The sequence below is a fragment of the Hydra viridissima genome, unplaced genomic scaffold (assembly GCF_058129835.1).
Source record: "Hydra viridissima isolate aposymbiotic clone 2 unplaced genomic scaffold, HvirCarnegie_v1 scaffold_3, whole genome shotgun sequence".
Classification (NCBI taxonomy): domain Eukaryota; kingdom Metazoa; phylum Cnidaria; class Hydrozoa; order Anthoathecata; family Hydridae; genus Hydra; species Hydra viridissima.
This window is the reverse complement of record NW_028324302.1, coordinates 5,975,358-5,995,061: the sequence shown is the minus strand read 5'-3', so window position 1 is coordinate 5,995,061 and position 19,704 is coordinate 5,975,358. Positions and strand designations below refer to the sequence as shown.

Here is a 19,704-nt window from a genome sequence, read left to right as displayed (position 1 = left end):
CATTCGATGAACATGAGTAAAATATTTATAATATTCTGGCTTTTTAATCAACCATAAAGAGAAACTATTGGGCTGGGCGATTTCCGTGATGTAGCCACCCAAACCATCACAGATCCTTCTCCATGGCTAACAATCGGAAGAAGACAATCTGGGTTATACACGTCTTTTGGTTGTCTCCACACGTTTACACGGCCGGTGGTAGAAAAAATAATAAAGTAAAAGGACGATTCATCAGAGAAAATGACATTCTTTGATTGCTCCGAAGAGCAGTTTTGAAGCTTTCTGTACCATTACTGATGCTTTGCAATGTTTGTCTTTAAAAGCAAAGGTTTTCTTATTGCAGCTCTTCCGTAAAAACCGGCTTTATGTAACACATAGTGCACAGTTTTGGTGGACACTGGATTTCCAAGATAATCATTAAGTTCTACTGCAGTTATAGGAGCTGTAGTTCGATGATTTTGTTTTACAATGTGTTAGTGTCCGACAGTCACTTTCCGAAAGCTTTGCCTTTCTTCCGGAATTTTGCTCAGCAGAAGATGTTTTTCCCTCCTGTTCAAATGCAGACGTCACATTAAGACAGTGCTTCTTGAAACTCCAAATAATTTTACCCTTTCTGTAACACTAGCGCCTGCCATACGAGCACCAACAATTTTTCCTCTTTTGAAATCTGACAAATCCGTCACTGCTATTTTGTTTTTATTTCTTATTCATGATATCTTTAAATAAACAAAAGTTTGAGAACAACATGAAAAAGTACATGAAAAATTAACTAATAAGCCACAAAAAAATCTTAATTTCTAGGATCTTTTAGTCATTTGAAAGTTTTGCTTTTTTCACGCCTTGTGTTCCTATTATTTTGTCCAACCTCTGTAGATATAAAAAAAATTTTTTTTTCGAAACTCGCAAAACATTTGAAATGGCAAAATGAAACTCTCAGATTTGTATGTCGATTTAATTAATCAGGGATGCATATATCATTTAGTAACATAAAGATTAAAGATAACAAAAGAACTTGATATATTGCGAGAAAGCTAGATATAATCGCAAATGTGAAGAAAAAGCTATTTTTAGCTATTTAGCCTCCCAAATTAAAAACCAATAGTTTACGCACTAACAAACAATAATGAAAAGGCGTCAACGTCCGAACAGAAAGAATTTAATGTAAAAGAAAAGTTTAAATATGAGAAAGAGATGTCAAAGAGATCAAGGATCTACGGGCGGATAAATAGGGTTTGGGAATTATATAGTCGTTTACAGACTTGAAGAATAAATGGGAAAAAAGTTGGAAGAAGTCAAAAACATTTTTATTTCATTTTAAACTTGAGAATTTGTGGTTTTTAATAACCTCACCTTAGTTGGAAGGATTCTTATTAGTAGATCTAATAGAAAATATTGCGCGTTAGTAAAAGTACGAATGGATTTAGAAAAAAGTCAATGTTACCATTACACAGAACTTTAAGGCTTCTCTATACAATCATCTACCCATTCCTCGATCCCCAAACCTTCTTTCCTAAAGCCGAAATATAGAATCTTTAAAATTTGATAACCCCATGCGTTCTAAGTATTAATAATAATCAATACTTAAAGCGCATGAGCAAGAGAATGGAAATTAAGGTTGCGTTAAATGAAAGAAAAAACAAACATCTGTAAACGAAGAAGAAGAATAAAACAGGAAAAAAAAAGTATTTAAAGTGGCATTAAGTACCACCGTCATCTTGTGCATTCCTTTGCATTAAAGTACATAAATATTAGATACCACCGTCATCTTGTGTATTGCTTTGCATTAAAATACATAAATATTAGATAAAGAAATGAATTTCTCACATTGAAATGTGAGAAAAGGGTAGGTAATAAACTTTTTTTATTATTTTTGGCTGCACACCAAAAACATTAGAATCAGGCAAAATTGTTAAAAGAACCTTTCCTTACAACAGGCCTTATTCTTTTATGAATTAATACTGGGCATGATGATCCAACTCAATACAAAACAACAATGGACGCTAACAAAATTAGAAGACGCAATCTACCAGCAATTCGATTTAGTCTACTTATGTTAGGTTGGTTTTTAGTGCTCAGTATCACTTTAGGGAAAAGGTATTATTTGTAAACTTAACACAAAAATATGAGCTGCGCATGTAGGCAAGTTTTTTTTCCGAACAATATCAAAAAACAAGAGGTAGCCATCATAGTTTAAGGAAGCTAAGTTGTCACACATTGTACTAAAATTTTTTCATCATTGATCTTAAACGGAAAGCAGTACATCCCTGCCCAGAATGAAGCAGAAAGTAGACATCCCTGCTTGGAAAGAAGCAGGGATGAACAGGTAGGGATTTACATACGTTTTTACGAAAATCAATATGCGAGTATTCAATATGGCTTTTTTTTTATTTATAACTTACTTTTTTATATGATTAACGTGAATAACGTGAAAGTTTGTAAATTTCAAATAACACACGTGCAAGTAGATTAAAAAGCGGTCACACAATTTATTTAGCAATTTGAGACAACCTTAAGCATTTTAAGTTATATAACAAATTGCAAATATTGTAATAAATTTAGCGAACAATAGTTTTTGTGATTTTGGGTTAAAAAAATGTTACGTTTGGAGGGATGGTGGTCGAGTGATGCTGAATGACGTTTTTTATATAACGAACGTCATTTTAAAACGTGTCACTAAACTGTTTCAATTAAAAGTAAAAAAAATTAACTTTTAACAATATCCCCTACGAGAATAAAGATAAACTGTAAATTGGCTTTTATTTTGTAATCATGTAGCATCTAGGTTATGTTAGATCATATTTAGTTGTCACAAAATTAAGGAATAATCCTATTTTAATAACTCAAAACTATAAAAGTGTTCACCGTAAGGTTGAAAATCTCGAAAAAACCGGTTCTAACCGGTTTAATCTCTGCCGAATATTAAGCTTGTGTTAAACTCTGCCTCAGTATTTATTTCATCCCATTCTTAAAGCATCAGGTTTCTACCTCTAAGGATGGTTATAAGAATGAAAAAAGGGAGACTAGTTATAGCCTAATTTCGACAAACCAAAATCGTGACCTAGAAAATATAGGGAAATTGTTGTTGACCGCGCTTCAAACTTAAAAAACAGAATTACATTTGTTAGAAAGTTTATGCTGAATTCTATAGATAATTTTTTTTTTCCTCTTCAAACTGAAAAGAATGTTTAATGAAAGTAAATTATTTCAGATTATAATTAATAATGTAAAAGGATAAATAAGAAAATCCAAAAGGAATTCAAAACAGCATAAATAGAAATAAAGAATTTGTATGACGATCATGTCTGAGTGATCGTAACGCTCGTTTGATTTTTTTTTTACAGTTGGTCAGAGAAGGAAACAAGTGTAAACTAATGGCCAACGAACATTTATAATTTATAAAACAAGCAGATTTTTTTTGTTACTATCTTTAATATAACTGTTAGCATATAAAGAGAGTTAAATACAAATAGTATGAAATGCAAAAGGAAACAAAAATATGAAAAATGATGCATTTATTCCAACGGCTTTGATTCATGCGAGACAGAATAAATTGTTTTGCGTTAACTGATAGCATTTCAAGTAAATTTTAAGCTGCGAGTTAATTGATCGCTGCATCTGAAACATACGAATTATCATAGTTTATCAAAATAATGAACTGTCTATTATAGAAGGATAGATCTTTCCTTTCTTGACCTTTCCACTCTTCGTTAAAATGATATTGATTTTATCGATTGATGATAGTTTTTTCGATCTTATATCTTTTGTAGTTTCCTCATAATTTATTTTTGAGGAACAACTTAGTTCACCGCAATTTACTTGAGCGAGCATTTTTTTACGTTTGCTCCCATTATTTAGATTCGTTTTTATGTAATCTTCAGATAAACTTTCAAACTGATCGATGCTGCTTTCCGTTACCTTTCTTCGGCACATGACTTCATCTCCAATGGCAGTATTTCGTTTCATCAAAGCGCGTGGAGATAATAACTCCCCAATTACAGTATGACAGTATGACGATGTCCTTTGAAAAATTTTAGATTTTAATGAACTTTTCTTTAGATCAACTGCCGCATTTCGCGAATTCTTATTCTCCTCGCATACAACTAACATTTTCTAGATATAGCCTTCGATTAGATCCCGACTTTATAACCTACCCACTAATAAAATCGGTTAAACTGGTTTTCATTCAAAACTGAACAAGAAGAAAGAAAAGTTAAGTTAAATACTTTAGTTATTATACAATTTATAAATATAAAGGAGGCCACGTGAGAAGGTGGGCACTAAAGACGTATACTGTCTTTTAACTCGCTAAACAGCACCATAAATATCACGTCATTCGAAATCATTTGAGTGGTTTTCAACAATGAGTTTACCATTTTGAATAAAAAAAGACAACCTAGACTTTTTAATTAAATTCAACAGATTCGTAATCAATAGTTATGGAAAACGTATAGATAATACATTCATAAAATGAATTGAATATCCTTAGCCGTTTTTTATTCTCATTCCTCACGTTCCTTCAGCATTAAGAATTTTAAAAGAGAGTTCTTTTTAACTTCAAAATTTATTGATAGTAATAATGTTATAGACACGAAGCTAAAAAAATCTACAAAACAAATATAAAAGCTAAGATGTCTTGAGTTTCTGTCTTCTCTTTACATCCCAATTGTATATTCTTGCCATGCCTAATAGCTACGTTAAAGGGAAATAATTACACATATATTTTTTTTGGTAAATTAGTTTTTCATATAAAAACATTCTGAAAAGGGGAATTGACTGAATCACTATGATATTTATTAAACAAATTATTTAGCATAATTTAATATTCGTAAAAGGTTTTAAATAAGAGAAATACTTTACAATTATCGTTGCAGTAGTAGTCATGTGCACCACAAGTTGGAGTAAGGGGCCCCTCGATTTCTTTTCCAGATAATTATTTTGCAGGAAAAGATTGTGAATTTATGTTTGTTCTAGAAATGTTTCGAAACATGTGAACAGTAGTCTTCTTTAAGAAAAAATTAAAAGAAAAAACGTCTTTAGAAATCCTGTAATTTTTCATTTGGGAGTAATAACAGCGGTAAAATGATGCCACCAATTGTTTTCTTAACACATTTTGCTTTATTCAAAAGTGAAATATTAATAAAAAGTAATTTTTAGTATGTTTTACACTGAATTTATTTAAATTCGGTTAATCATTTTTTCAACATTCAAAGGAAAGTCCACGGAACATCATGACCAGTCATTGATTTTGACCATTAGATGTTTTTTTTTAGCTTTCTAAATTCATAAAGCTAATTAAATTACATAGTAATTAGTTTAGTCCACTTTCTGCATCTTCGCGGTTTTCAGCTCACAAACTTAATAAGAACGTCGTGGTTTTCTTCCCTTTAGTTGTGAATCTATATGCTCCCAGAAATGTTTGATAGGATTCAAAAAGCCAGAAGCTTAACTAACCCCAGAACTTTGATAAAATCAAAAATCCGGGGTTAAAGCCGCTAAAAAAACCCCTGGTTTTTTCAAATCGTCCTTTGAAAATTTCGTTATGATACTATCTTCTCTTTTAGTGTTTGCGTAAGATAAAAGTCGAATTGCAACTTAACGCTGAGATGATTCCCTTATAAGGCTACTTTGCATAATTATAAGTTCCTGTTTCTCTTGTGAAATTCGTTTTAATCTATTTAAATATAATACAGTGTAAAAATTGCCGAAACATGATGAAAAACTAGAATATTTAGTGGCAACGCCACGATGAACTATGCAATTTCCGTTAAATGTTAAAAAAAACCCCAAAAAGTAAGGAAAATTAGTCACTGAACCACTGTCTTGAAATTTAGGGAATAAAATAGTCGCACTTTTTAACGTTTTTTAAATTCTTTTTTTGACTTTGGTTCTTTGTCAGGATGCATGTATCACTTTTTTCTTCCATAAACGTGCTTAGCAGTCTCTTTTTTACTGCTCTTTCAACAGATTGAGAACTTTGGAGATCTCAGTAAGGGAAAATCTTTACATTGATTAATAGGTACTGAGCACTGCCGTCTAGTCTAACAGTGTAGGTGCTTAACGCCAATCTTATCATCAGAAGCAAGATGCGTCCTAAATTTTCCATCGAAGTTTCCATTTTCGTTACGGATTTTGGTTTATACTTAAGACTTCAACTCAACTTCTTATGAATATGATTTTTAGAGATCTGGTTAAAAGCTTGGTCTCTGTCCTGATTTGTCCTAATTTTTTTCCTGCAGCTTGTAATACAGGAAGTTCTTCTGCAAACAACAGTATGAACTTCCTTGTAAACCATTAAAAACAATGATTTAAATCATTTCGAGTGTTAACCAATTGAAATGTATTGTGTAGGAAGTTGAGAAGCGTCTTTGTAATGTCTAGAATTGATTCCATTCCTCATTGAACATTTAACTTGAATAATCTTACTCAGTGTTTGCCAACAACTCTAAACGGTTCTTCAGTTTTAGCATAAAGGATTATTATTCTTACGACAATGATCTACCGTCAAGCATGAAAAACTTGCCTTGGTTTCTTTGAGACAAATTTCTCAGAAATATAATTAGTAAAGATATAAATGCAGTGCTCATGTTTGCGCTGGTCTATACTGAGATCGCTTATAATACTATTCACAACAGCGCTGTCTGACTTTACAGAAGCAAATTGATCCGGTAGGGATGAAGATTTTCATAAGATCAATTGCAACGGCAGTTCAGCTTGATTCAGAGGGTATACACCAAAAGGTGTATGCTTCTTTTTAGCATTTTTATCAATTTGACAAACACACCGTTAACTGCACCTGCATTTCTTGTAGAATTATCTAAAATAACAGCTTCTAAGCTTTAAACATCTATACTATGATGGAATATCAAGTTGCATTTGCCATGGCTACATCAGTTCAATTAGGTATATCTACATGCATGGGTAGAACAACTTTGTGAGTTGGTCCACTCTCTGATGTAAAAGTTAAATGATTTTCTTCGATTGATAAAAGGATCTTCATTGCTGCTATATCTGACAGATAGTTGGCACAGTCAATATATACTTAGACATTTTTTACACCCCCTGTAACTTTCACATTTTTCACATTTAGAATATTAGAGCTAACTTTTAAAAGAATTAAAATTCCTAAATGGTAGTTAAGTTTTTTGTTTGTTTGACTTTTTATAGCATAAGAACATGTTCAAGGGTGACTCATTAAAACTCACTCCTTAATATCTTAATGGTCATGACTGCTACTGTATTTTGACCGCTAGTTTTTAGAAAAATAACTTCAAACTCGCTGAAAAACTGAACAATGTTATGTTGATTATTTTCCAATACCAACAGAATGGGATTGATAACATTAATTAGTCCTAAACATGGTATCTCCTGCTATTACCATCCTGCTATCCTTAATTTTGTTTTATAATATTACCATCCTGCCATCCTTAATTTTGTTTTATAATAATTGGAAAAGGATACTGACTTCAGTAGTTGTTATTTGATCTCTTAAATAATCCAAATCGAGATCCAGTTCGTGCAATTGCGACTCAGCTGCAGTTAAATTTTTCTTTAACATGTCTTCAGCTTCGTCTATTTCATATTCAAGCATAACATTGGCACCTAACCATAAACAGACTTTATCGGTAGTTGGAACTTTAGCATTAACGAATAATTGATCAGACAACATAAACTGTGTTTTTAGTGGTTCTTTTGCATCCTGAAAATTTTCTAATAAAGTTAACACTTCTTAAAATATAAATTCAAAAAAAGCACGGATAATACGCACACAAACACACATGCCCACATTCAAAATATAATTATAGAGTCAGATTACCTTTTTTGTTTTAAGAAATTTGATCGAAGTGAGGGTTGCTTTAATATCAGGGATTTGAGTTGATAATCTTTAGAACAAAATTAAAAAAAATACGTTACTAACTTCAAGCTTCATACCCACACCCATACAAAAACTACAATAACTGAATTTGGATTAAATCCGAAGAAAACAACTACTTTAACAATCTTAACAGACCTAATTTTTTTATTCAGCAAGTTTGATTCCATAAATCTATACTTTTGAAATTGCTCATCAAACTTTTGTAAAGCAGCTTCAGAAGAACTTTCTTTTACCATGTAAGCATCAACATCATTCTACAAATAAATAAACATTTCAAAAAAATTAGAATTACTTATTTTGTTAAAAATTGTTCAAACAATGTGATTAATTTCAGAATAACAGAATTGTAATAATGCAAGTATCATTAGATAACAAATATTGTTTCAAGGTTTCTTGGAGCAACACTTAAAAAGTAAATTAAAAGGTTTAGTAAAATAGACATATTTACCAAAAACACAGCTTCAGGTATTCCCCTATGCTTTTTCTTGACTGCAATATTTTCTGCCATTATGTTTGTTAGCCTATTTGGATTTAATTTAAAATAAGTAGAAATAAAAACATGTAAAATACATTTAACATAGAGTAAAATAATATAATAAACACATCAAAATTATTGTGTATACCACACAAAAGTGCAAAAAACAATTAACAGCGTAGAATAAAAAGAAAATAAACTTAAAAAAAAAAATGCAGATTACAAATCAAATAAGAGTGAAACAAAACTAACGATAGATCTGAAATCAACAAAACCAAAATCAAATAGTAAGTAAATATAAAAAATTACTTTCATAGATCTACAAGCTAGTTAAATATTTATAATACTTTTTTTGAACAAATTATTTTTTTTTACTCAAGTGACCCAACCAACATACTTTCCTCAGTGCGTTTGCAGTCATACAACTCATGAAACTTTTTTCTCTTCTGCATTTCTTTAGCTTCTTGTCTAGCTAGTTCACGATGATGGTAAAGATTTGAAAATGGATCATTCTCATAATCCCGACACAATTTTAATTTCTCTTCAATTTTTAAAATTTTACTTTGATCTGGAACTTTAAAACTCTTAACGATATTTTGTATATGTTCAAGTTTAGGTAAAAGTATTTCAATAGAAGCTAAATCTGTTGTAGACTGCAGATAGTTAATTAATTGTTCTTTCCCGATACCATGCCCTATTGCAGCTAATGCCAGCTGGCTAGGTGTATAAAGCAAAATGACATCAGTAAGCAAACTATTTGCAAGAAACTGCTCTATGTTTGAGCGATGCTTTTCAATGTTATCAACACTATTTCTCTTTGTTTTAATGTCAATTAAAAAACCTTCAAGAGGACGATAAGGACTATGAACTGTTAAGTGATAATTCAGTTTTTGAAGAAGAACCAGTTCATTATCAATAAGAAAACTCTGAATATTTAAGGATGGAGAGACCACGGCTTGCTCCATAAACTGGTCAATAGAGACATTATACTCATCTATCTTACATGCTAAGTAAACACACAAGTAGGCAACATCCTTTGGGTGAAACTCCATTACTGAGGTGTATAAATAGAAGCGCTTAAAATATGATAAGGCTGTACCAATTACTGACAAAGGTACTGATGGTTTAAATCTACGACAAATGTTAAAAACAAATTGTGCATAAAAGGTTTGCAGTAGTTTCTCTTCATTATGATCCAAATAATCGTTGCTACTATTTGGATCAAGTTTTTGGTGCATTTCTATGAAATTTTTGTTTGATGCAATCTGGGTTGAAGCTATTTTATCAATACTTTCAAGAATCCAATATTTTCTTTGTGAACTTGAATGAAACATCTCTCTTTTATCTGTAAATATAATTAATAGTACTCATAATAATTAAGTAATTACAAATATATATGTAATTTATAGTATTCATGATATTGTATGTTTTTATAATACATAAATTTTGGTATGCAAATAGAATATATAAGATAAAGGAACAAGGGAATAAAACAAAAATGATTTTATAAGTAAAAAACAAAATAAATTTTTTTAACCATGTTTAAAGTGCTAAAGTAAAATCAAAAAAATCTTCAACAAACTTTGAACCAAAACCTGTTTCTGAGTACCTTTTTGAATGATTTTAATGGTTGTTTTATAAAAAATAATTTACATTTTTTTAAAAAAAAAAAAAATTAAAAAAAAAAAGAAAGCAAACAGCAGGATGTAACAATTTCAGAAATTCAGCTATATAACATCACAAGAAAAATTTCATGTACAGAAATTAATTATTAAAACAAATATATATATATATATATATATATATATATATATATATATATATATATATATATATATATATATATATATATATATATATATATATATATATATATATATATATATATATATATATATATATATATATATATATATATATATATATATATATATATTCTTACAAATACTCTGTGCCAAAACACACAAATTCATACTTGCACAACAAAAATATGGTTGGAAAAAATTTCAAATTCCATTGTCATGCCAATACTTTTTTTTATACATAATTTTTAGTTTTACATATATATATATAATATACAAATAGTTTAACTCATTTTAATATCCAACATCGTAATGTGAATTATGTAGTTATGTGAACGCTTAAATGCAATTAATTCCTGCAATTAATAAGAAGTTATTTGCTGTGTTAATACTTTAAAAGATATCTTTATTACTCTTCTGAAAGATGTATGCCAATTTTTAGGCTCTATCCAAAGATTATCAATTTGAGCAGCTGTCTTCATCCTATTAGAAGAATGCAGAAATAAATTACTAATAAAAAAAAGTATGACAATATTTAATGCTACAGCAACAACAACAACAACAAAAAAAACTCACTTCTACTTCTATTTCTTTATTCTTGCTGAAGCCTTTTTTTAATTTTAATTCAATTCTAAACAAAAATTATTTAAAATTGTCAAAAATAGAATAAAAGTATGACAAACAGATGACATTTAATATTTTTTTAAAAAAACATTCTAAAGAAAAAAAATAATTTTCTCTTTATCTTCAATATTAGTTTAGTTAAATTTAAGTTACCTCTGCTTATTTCCCTTCTTCTTTTTTATTTGATTATTAGCTAAAAAAGGTTATTGTGATTTAAAACTATAAAATTGAACAAACAACATCAAATTTAAATACACCAAGCCAAAGTTTTGAAACAGGTATAAATTTTCCGAAAAACAAAATTTACAAGATTCTTATTGAGGATATTGAACCTACAAAGTTGTTTCCTAGTTAACAAATGATTTTACAAAATTTGGCTGGCTACTTAAAATTCAGTTTCTGAAAAAAACTAGTAAAGTTCTAATGTATTTTGGCTCACTTTAATTATTATCACAACTGATAATCTCTACTTTATTAAATAACTGATTTAAATAAAGCTATCTTTTAAAAATCACTGAGTAAGGATCTGTTATAAAGAATAAAAACAAACCTTGCTTTGAGTGTAAATATATTTTATTTAAATCAAAAATTGTTATTTTCATTTAAAATTAGAAACTATAAATTAAAAAGTATACAAAATGCAAAAAGATAAGTAAATAAATATTGAAAAATGTACTAAAATTTGCACATTATACAGAAAATGTTATTCAAAATGCTAAACTATTAAAAAGATATGAGTTTTTTTTCCTAAAAGAAGCACATTGCAATAGTTAGAAAGAAGAAGACTGGTGATCATTGGACAGATACTGTAGTGGGCAAATGATATCAACTACCACTGAGGGTCACTTTATTTTTTCAACCAGCAAGAGTAAAAAATAGCTTAAAGTACTAGAAATAATTCTAATTAATAAAAATCTTGAAGAAAAGTATCAGTGACAACAGATCATGTGAAAACCTCTGTGCTCATAACTTACAGTGACACATATTGGAAGTTTGATGGTTTAGGATTGTTTTTCTGCAGAAATAATTAGATAAAAAACCATTGTAGAATATGGAAAGAACAATATTTCAAAATTCTCAAAGAAAACTGGATTAAGAGTTTTTGGATAAAATTTGATTTTCAAACAGATGACCCTAAGCATTCAAGCTATGCTAGAATTTTTTCCTCCAGAAACAAAAAAGATCAAAACAATTTCCAGTAGAGTATTTGTGGGACTATTTTGATCAGAAAGCCAAAGATTGGTATATCTTTGACATTTTGGTCCAAAAAATTATGGAAGTATCTACAAGAAGCAGGCAGAGACATAATCTCTAAATATTTTAAAAAGTTTAATTAATAGAATACCAAAACTAAGGCAGTGGTCAAGGTACTAAAGGGCATATCAATGAAAATGAAAATTTTGAAAACAATGAAAAGTTTAGTTTTATATGATAACATTTTTTTATCCTTGCTATTTGAAAAATACTACTAAAGGTTGATTTGTCCTTCTTTTTTATCTTTGTTACTTTATTTGAAAAAATTAATTTTGAAAAATCCAATTAGTTTTATACAAAATTTAACAAACAAAACTGCAACATTTGTAATTTTCATGTTGTACACTAATTAAATATCATACCTTTTGTAACTTTGCCAGAGTGCTCAGAATTAGTTGAGTGAAGTGTGTTATCAATTTGGTCATTTTCTTCTACAAAAAAGTTCAGGAAATTTAAAAAATTTTAAATAAAAATTGTAAAAAGTTCTTTTACTAATGAAGAATAATTTTTAATTTATTTGAACAAAATATTAGCAAATGCCAATTGTCCAGCTACCAGTTTAAAATGTTAGAACATACTTTTATCTTCATGTGGAAACAGTGCCATACCGCTAACTGCCTGAAAAATTATAACTAATACAATAATATATAGATAAAAAAAAAAATAAGTTAGTATAAATCAATTTTTTTTTTTGTAAAAAAGGAATTTAAGATTCCATTCTCTTATTTACCAATGTACAAACTGTAAACTTACAGAAGCTGAAGTAATAGAAGATTTTGAAAATAAACGCTCTGACTCTTTAAACTTTCTATTTCTTTTCTCAGCTTTTTGACTTGGTCCACTAGTTCTACAGTTGTTTAGAAAGATTAATAAATACACATGGAAAGTTAACTATTTTAAAACTTATTACATTAAGAATTTAGTTTAAGCATTTGCATGAAAAATCTGCACAAATTTTCAGTCAAAACAGAATTCAAATTAGGAACATCGGGATAATAAAGTATTTGGTTTACAAAAACAACATTCTTAGCACATTTAGGCTTATTTTATTTTGTTCCAATTAATTAGTATTTAGCAGCAAGATAAGCATGATAGAAATAGAATGTCAAAAAATTATCAAGGTTTTTTGTGATCAAAATTTAGCAAATTTTCTGCCTGTATTGTCTTTCTATGACAAACTTATCCTGGTGAAAATGCTCACTATCATCATCACCATCAAAAAAAAATAAAAAAATAAACAAAATGAAAACTTAAGTAAAGAATTAACAAATCCCATCCAGTTGCCTTATATGGATATAAATTAATTTTAAAATTTCAGTAACTTAGACTGATTAATTTTTTTATTTGTAGGTTAAAAAATTTTTTTTTTTTTAACTTTAGTTTCAACTAATTTAGACTTAAAATATTTTTCTAGCTGGGTATTAAATTCTATTTAATTGACCACTGCTTTTTTAGAAAATAATTATTTTAAAAATTTTGATAACTTTAACGATTTCTTTTAGTTTTTAACAAAACATAACTAGAACAATATTAAAAATTTAGGGGATATTTTTTGAAAAAGTTTATCTTATAATGAGAGATATTTGATGGAAGAAAATATATTCAAGAAGTTAAGTTATCTCAAAGAAGAACTTTATGATTTTTATTTTGAGGTGCAGACTGTTTTTTTTCAGCAGTAATGAGTTAATCAATAGGGGTTTAGTATAGATAATAAATCCTTGTAATTTCTTCCATCACATTATTGAAAAATGAGTGTAGATCAGTGGTTCTCAATCTTTACATAGGCCTAAGTAACTGTACTTTTGCTATTGTTATAATATAAAATTCCATATTTTTTTTGTGCAATTGTTCGTGACATTGTGAAACAATACCATTGGATAATTTTTGTTAAAATTGAAATGCGATTGGTTAGCTTTAAACATAATTATACGGTGTTTTATAGAAAAACATTTTGTGTCCGAACAGACAAACAGACAAGAAAACAAGTTAAGAAAAATGTGGTAAAAATAGTAACTACTGTTGTACCTCATAATCGCAAGGATGCCCACCAAGAAGTTGATGTATATAGATCGTGAATTTCTAGCACTTTTATTGAAACCTCTCTTTTAATTCTCCATCCCCTCAAGAATTCTGTCATATTTATATTTTGAATAATTGGGTCTAGTTATATATAGATCTCTTAATTATTTTTTTTCAAGTATGATTGAATTAATTAGTCTCCTCATTATATTATTCAGTATTGATCTATTTAATTAGCCCCATTAAGTTTGTCGAGTGATTATTTTCGACAACTGCCACTGAAAAAAATTTGTACAATAATATCATGTTTTACATATTAGAATAGAGACAAAAATCCCCATATTTCAATAGTCTTAGGTGACCCCTGGCAAATCGCCATTCAACACCTGGCGGGGTCATGACCCACAGGTTGAGAACCACTGGTGTAGATCAACCTGTGGTAAGTAAGTATATCTTTTGATACTCTTACAAAAGCACTATTGGTAGCTTAGATACCTGCTATGAACAGTTTACTTAAAATAGATCTGTTCATGAAGAAAGAAGTTCATGAAGAAGTTTGACAACATTGAGAACAAATGCCTAATATATTTTGATGTAGATCATAACTCTTTAATGGTAAAAATGGAATAGGTTTGAATAATAGTTAAAAAAGCAATATATAATAAAGAGAGAACCTGGAATTAAAAAATGAAATTAAAATTTTAAAGAATAATGACAAACTTAAAAAAAAAGAGTATCCTACACTCAACTACAACTCAGTAAAGAGCCTTTTTTAAAAAAAGAGCATAATTCAGACTGAACAGAAAATGTATAAGTTAAGAAATATTTTTGTCAATTAACAGGAAACAGCTGATTCACTTGGGAGAACTGTGACAGTGCCCTTGAAAATCCACATTATTTGTTACCACATTAAGTTTTATAAAACCTAAAAAATGTGGTTTATACAGGTAATAAGATTCCATGTAATACATCATCACACATAGATGAACCTCTGGTCCACAGCCAGTATAAGGTAATAAGCAAATTTTGACTTTGCAAAATCAGCCATCTGATGCTAAATGAGTCGCATCCTTTCATAGTATCTCAAGCATCTCCAGCTAATCAGCCACAGGACTGACCAACACAGGAATTAGGAAGCTTGCTACCACTGAATCAAGTTTCAAATGTCAAAATTGCTGAGACAAATTTCAATGAAAAACTTGGAAAGTAACTTTCAGATCATTTTACACAAGCAACTATTAATGCTTACAGTGATCAGCAAATGCAAAAGCAACAACTGGTGATGAATTGCAAGGAACCTGAAACTATTGAAAATGAAATCTCGTTGAGAAGACAAGTTAACAATAATCACATTGTAAAGCTAGGAATTAATGGTGGGGGTGGTTTCCTAAGATCAGTCTTGGAATTCAGGAAGACTGATCCTCTCAAGTAAAATATCCTCCAAGCAAAGAGCTCTTGACAATGCAATTAGTAAAAGACAGTGGTGTGAAATATCAGCTTCTGGTTGTTATTGCTGAAGATGTCCCTGATAACTATGAAAACATCAAAACAATGCTCAAAATTATCCACCAGTATAATGTTGGATTCATTATCTTCTGGGACATGAAGCTTCCCAACCATTAGAAGATGGGAAGAAATCGGAATCATGGTTGGTGAATTTCAACAGCAAGCATTTGTAGAATACTAAAGAAAAATCTGTTTGACTTTTCATTTTTTAAGAAGGAAATCACAAAATTGGATTGATGCCATCCTTCCTTAAATCAAAATATTTTTTCTAATGTGATGTTTATTTCTATTTACACTTTATTTTTTTATGCCTTTTTTAGAAAAAGCTGTTGTTTTTTTTTTGCGGTGTGAAAATACACTTAAATTGAACGAGTTATCTTAGATTTAACTTTGGATGATGAATTAATGTAGAAAAACATTACTTGCGAGGTAATATTGCATGCTATCATTTCAATGAAAATTTCTAAACTAAATTTTATTTTTCAGAAAAAACAGTTTGATTTCAACATTTACATTTTTTGAATCAGGACATGTATATATTAATCTCTCTGGAGGGTTAAATTAGAAATTCAAGTTTTTTTTCATTTTGTGCTAATGTTAAATAAAAATTTTCTGTGTAAATAAATTTTAAAACTGTTATAGAAAAATTTTTCATTAATATAAAAAGAAGTTTAATTACAAAGTTTATTCTTGAAAACATACAAAGTTACATACTTTTGAGTTAGAAGCCTATCCCAGCCACGTATAATATTGCCATAGAGTTGAGTATCTTCTAAATAACTGCCTTCAAATGCATAAATTTGACGTTCCAAATTAGCAAGACTTAACTAAATATATTCATATAAAGTGTATATAGTTTTTAAATTAGTTTAAAACAAGATGGAATTCTCAAATTTCTTGTGTAGAAACATGAGTTAAGGTAAAAAAAAAAATCTCTATATAATAAAATAGAATAAAAAAGTATTTTATAAATAACTTTTGTATATATGCACCAACTTTGAAGTGATTCAACTCATCAGAAGTCTATTATGTATTTGTGCAAAACTTATGATATATATATATATATGTATATATATATGTATATATGTGTGTATATAAATACAACAGTCACATTTTGTAATTTTTAAGTTTATGACTCTGTCCTACATATAGTCATAAATACTATGTACTAAACTACTTTTCAAGTGAAAAAATGACACAAAAAAAAAATAGGAAAATTAAAGAAGAAAAAAAACCAATCCAATGGAAAAAGAGGATAAGTCCATTGTTTACAAAGAAAAAAAAAGCAAAATCACAAAAACTCATGCAATAGTTAGCATCACATGATCTGAGAGTCCAATGAGATGCAACGCTGATGAAAACTACATTTAAGATGGTGGATGGTGTTGAACAAGTTCAAATTGCAAATAACCCAAAGAAGAAAAAATAGTTGGAAGAGCAAAAGAAAAACTAAAAGAAACAAAATATTTTAAATCACACAGCAGGACCAGACTGCAAATTTACAAAATTTAAATGTTTTGAAATTGTTACAGAATATATGTAATAAGGCATGTTTATTGGCTAAGTTTAATTTAATGTCCACTAGAGATTTGCGATATTCTTTTCTAGCTGGGCTTATTTTTTCCAAAGCTAGGCTTTCAAATAACACTATCAGTATTGCTGAGCCTGTAAAACTGTACAAGAAAAAAATGATTATTTCTTTATCAAAATACAAAGATCTTAAGGCCCTCAAAAAACTCACATCAGTGCCTGAATTTTATGACAGTTTGAAACATGATGAAACTAATGATGATCCACTAGATGAACTTCTAGACAATTAAATTATACAAAAATAAGAAAAGAAACCAATTCTTTGGTTTCTTTGCTAAATCAAAATTAGTTCTTTATTTCTTATAATGCAAATGTATTTTTGTTAATGTTTTTCTTTTTTCCATTTTCCTTTTGTATTTTTGTTGTTTTGTTAACTTTTGTTTTCTTTGTGTAAGTCCTACTGAGTCTACTCAGCTTTGATCGGTATAATTAGTTGGGGTAAAGTAAAGTGGGCTAGGCATTGCTCTGACCACAAAATCTCCTAGTAAGCACTGACAACAAAAGCCGATGAATGCTTTTTTACTGGCCCTATGATCAATTTGTTCCAGCAGCTACTTTACTATCTTGCGAAAATAGTTTAATAAGTCTTCAGTTGAATTTAAGAACATTAACAATAGAAAAAAAAGCAGAGTCCATTATAGCCCTACTTACAATACATTCTTATAGCTTTATTAGTATAAAAGGTTTAGGCAATATTTCTGTAGAACTAGACAGTGAATTGGACAATCTCCCAACAAAAATATTGACAGGGATACTTTATTTCATAATTACCATTGCATATGTTTCAAACTTTAAAATTTAAATAACTCTAAACTACAAAAGTGTGACTCTGTTGTTTTTTCCCGTGTGGACTTATATATATAAAAATTTAATTACTTTAAAATAACTCCAGATACATGGAGGAAACTAATTGAAATGGCAACTAAAAATAAGACATAAGAAAACAATCAGAAACAAACTTCCAAATAGCATTTAATCTTGTTTAGTTTCTTAGCTTTTATGCCCAGAAAATTCTAGTTCCATTGAAAAGCTTTTTATTGGGTCTCATTTGAAAACTGTTAAAAAAAGAAACTGTTTAAAAATTTGATGAATTTTCATGTTAATAGTCTAATTTCAAATAAAATAGAACATTTACATAATTACAAAATTGGCAGAATTGTTAGTAAGAACATTACATGTGGGTGAGAATTTGGTTCAATAAAGAGATTAGATGTCATGTGGTAAACTATCTAGTAATTTATGAATTTTCTTTACCTTTTATGGATATCTCAATTATTATGGACTTTTTCTTAGTTTAATTCACCTTCAATGATCTCAACATAACCTCGACATAAAAGCATGTTCACAACAACATAAAACATAAAAAAATGTTCACAACAATATACCTCAACATAAAATTATGTTCACACACTTTGTCATGAAAATTTTATGTGTTTATTTTATCAAAAGAAAGACTAAAACTAAGGAGTGTTACATTAACCCCAATTTCAAAGTACACCTCAATATAAAAATGGCTAATTAAATTTTTTTAATCTGAAATCATTTACTCATGGCACAATTGGTTTGAGAAAAATGGTTGCACCATTTATTGAAGTCTTTCTTAAAATGCTGGTGCAAAATAGAAATCTTACTTGTTTGACATGAAGGGGATGAAATTTAATTTAACATAAACATTAGGATGGTAGGTAAATGTAAAGCATAGACAGCTAATGCTACTTTATCATCGTTCATATCCCTATATTGATCAATAAAGATATTAAAAAATATCAATTTTTTTAATTGAAAAAGTTGACACTAACTGCAAGTTCTTCTTTCTTTTTTAGAAGTTCTGCAAGCTCAGCACGAGTGTCAGGAATATTTTGAGTAGCTGAAACCACCGCCATGTTGAAAGATTTATTTACGGTCTACAAAACTTACGGATTCTATTAGTTTTAATTTCTGTCGAACAATCACCAGAAGGAATCCAACTTGAAATTTCAAGCAATATTAAATTTGAAATTTAGTTAATTGATTGCCTAACTTGAAACCAAGTTCAAGCTCAATTCTAACATAGAGTTCTAAGTGAAGTTGATTAATGAAAGAACTAAGTTGTTAAGAACGCACATCACGCTCACAATAATTTATTAGTATTATGTCGCAATTTATTTTTATGCTTAACAGAATATTTAATTTTCTAATCGGACATAACTACATGCACTTTGATAAAATAATAAAAAGGACCATTTTTTTGTTTGTTTAAAGCGGAACAATATGGGAAAGTATTTGCTACTAAATAAAGGTCTGCACAACCCAAAACATCGGAACTCCACCCGTTTTTTATTTTTTGCTATAATACCTTCAAATCTACTAAAAAAATTTAATAAGAAAATCTGAGAAAAAAGAATAAAGAAGGAAATTTAAAAAAATTACAGGAGAATAGAAGTTATAATGAAAATTTTTCTTTAAGCTTTTTGAAGTATTTTCCGTAAAAAGAAAAGTGGCTGATAGAAATATTATTAATTATCTTATTTATAAAAATTCAAAAAAGAATCTTGTTTATACCTTGCTTAAACGAACCACAA

At 28.9% G+C, this 19,704-nt stretch overlaps 3 protein-coding genes across 4 annotated transcripts; all 3 read right to left on the bottom strand.

Moving 5' to 3' along the window:
* Positions 1 to 3,409: 3,409 nt before the first annotated feature.
* Positions 3,410 to 8,509, bottom strand: LOC145202020 (prefoldin subunit 3-like). Of its 2 annotated transcripts, none has more exons than XM_090081897.1 (5): positions 8,322 to 8,509; positions 8,009 to 8,127; positions 7,814 to 7,880; positions 7,459 to 7,696; positions 3,410 to 4,189 (listed from the first exon to the last, which is right to left on the bottom strand). In XM_090081897.1, the coding sequence occupies exons 1-5, from the start codon at positions 8,379 to 8,381 to the stop codon at positions 4,155 to 4,157; spliced, it is 519 nt and encodes a 172-aa protein (XP_089938023.1). In that variant the 5' UTR covers positions 8,382 to 8,509; the 3' UTR covers positions 3,410 to 4,154. The 2 variants fall into 2 exon arrangements, with proteins under 2 accessions (XP_089938023.1, XP_089938022.1); XM_090081896.1 differs by lacking the exon at positions 3,410 to 4,189 and adding an exon at positions 4,546 to 4,682.
* A 123-nt stretch (positions 8,510 to 8,632) lies between these two features.
* On the bottom strand, positions 8,633 to 9,682 carry LOC145202016 (cyclin-H-like). Its single transcript, XM_080074888.2, has one exon. It carries the CDS (start codon positions 9,680 to 9,682, stop codon positions 8,720 to 8,722), a length of 963 nt encoding a protein of 320 aa, XP_079931014.2. The 3' UTR covers positions 8,633 to 8,719.
* A 664-nt stretch (positions 9,683 to 10,346) lies between these two features.
* Positions 10,347 to 19,150, bottom strand: LOC145202021 (chromatin modification-related protein MEAF6-like). Its single transcript, XM_090081895.1, has 8 exons — positions 18,943 to 19,150; positions 16,268 to 16,380; positions 12,782 to 12,875; positions 12,607 to 12,646; positions 12,391 to 12,459; positions 10,928 to 10,967; positions 10,727 to 10,781; positions 10,347 to 10,633 (listed from the first exon to the last, which is right to left on the bottom strand). Exons 1-8 carry the CDS (start codon positions 19,024 to 19,026, stop codon positions 10,610 to 10,612), a joined length of 519 nt encoding a protein of 172 aa, XP_089938021.1. The 5' UTR covers positions 19,027 to 19,150; the 3' UTR covers positions 10,347 to 10,609.
* Positions 19,151 to 19,704: the final 554 nt, after the last annotated feature.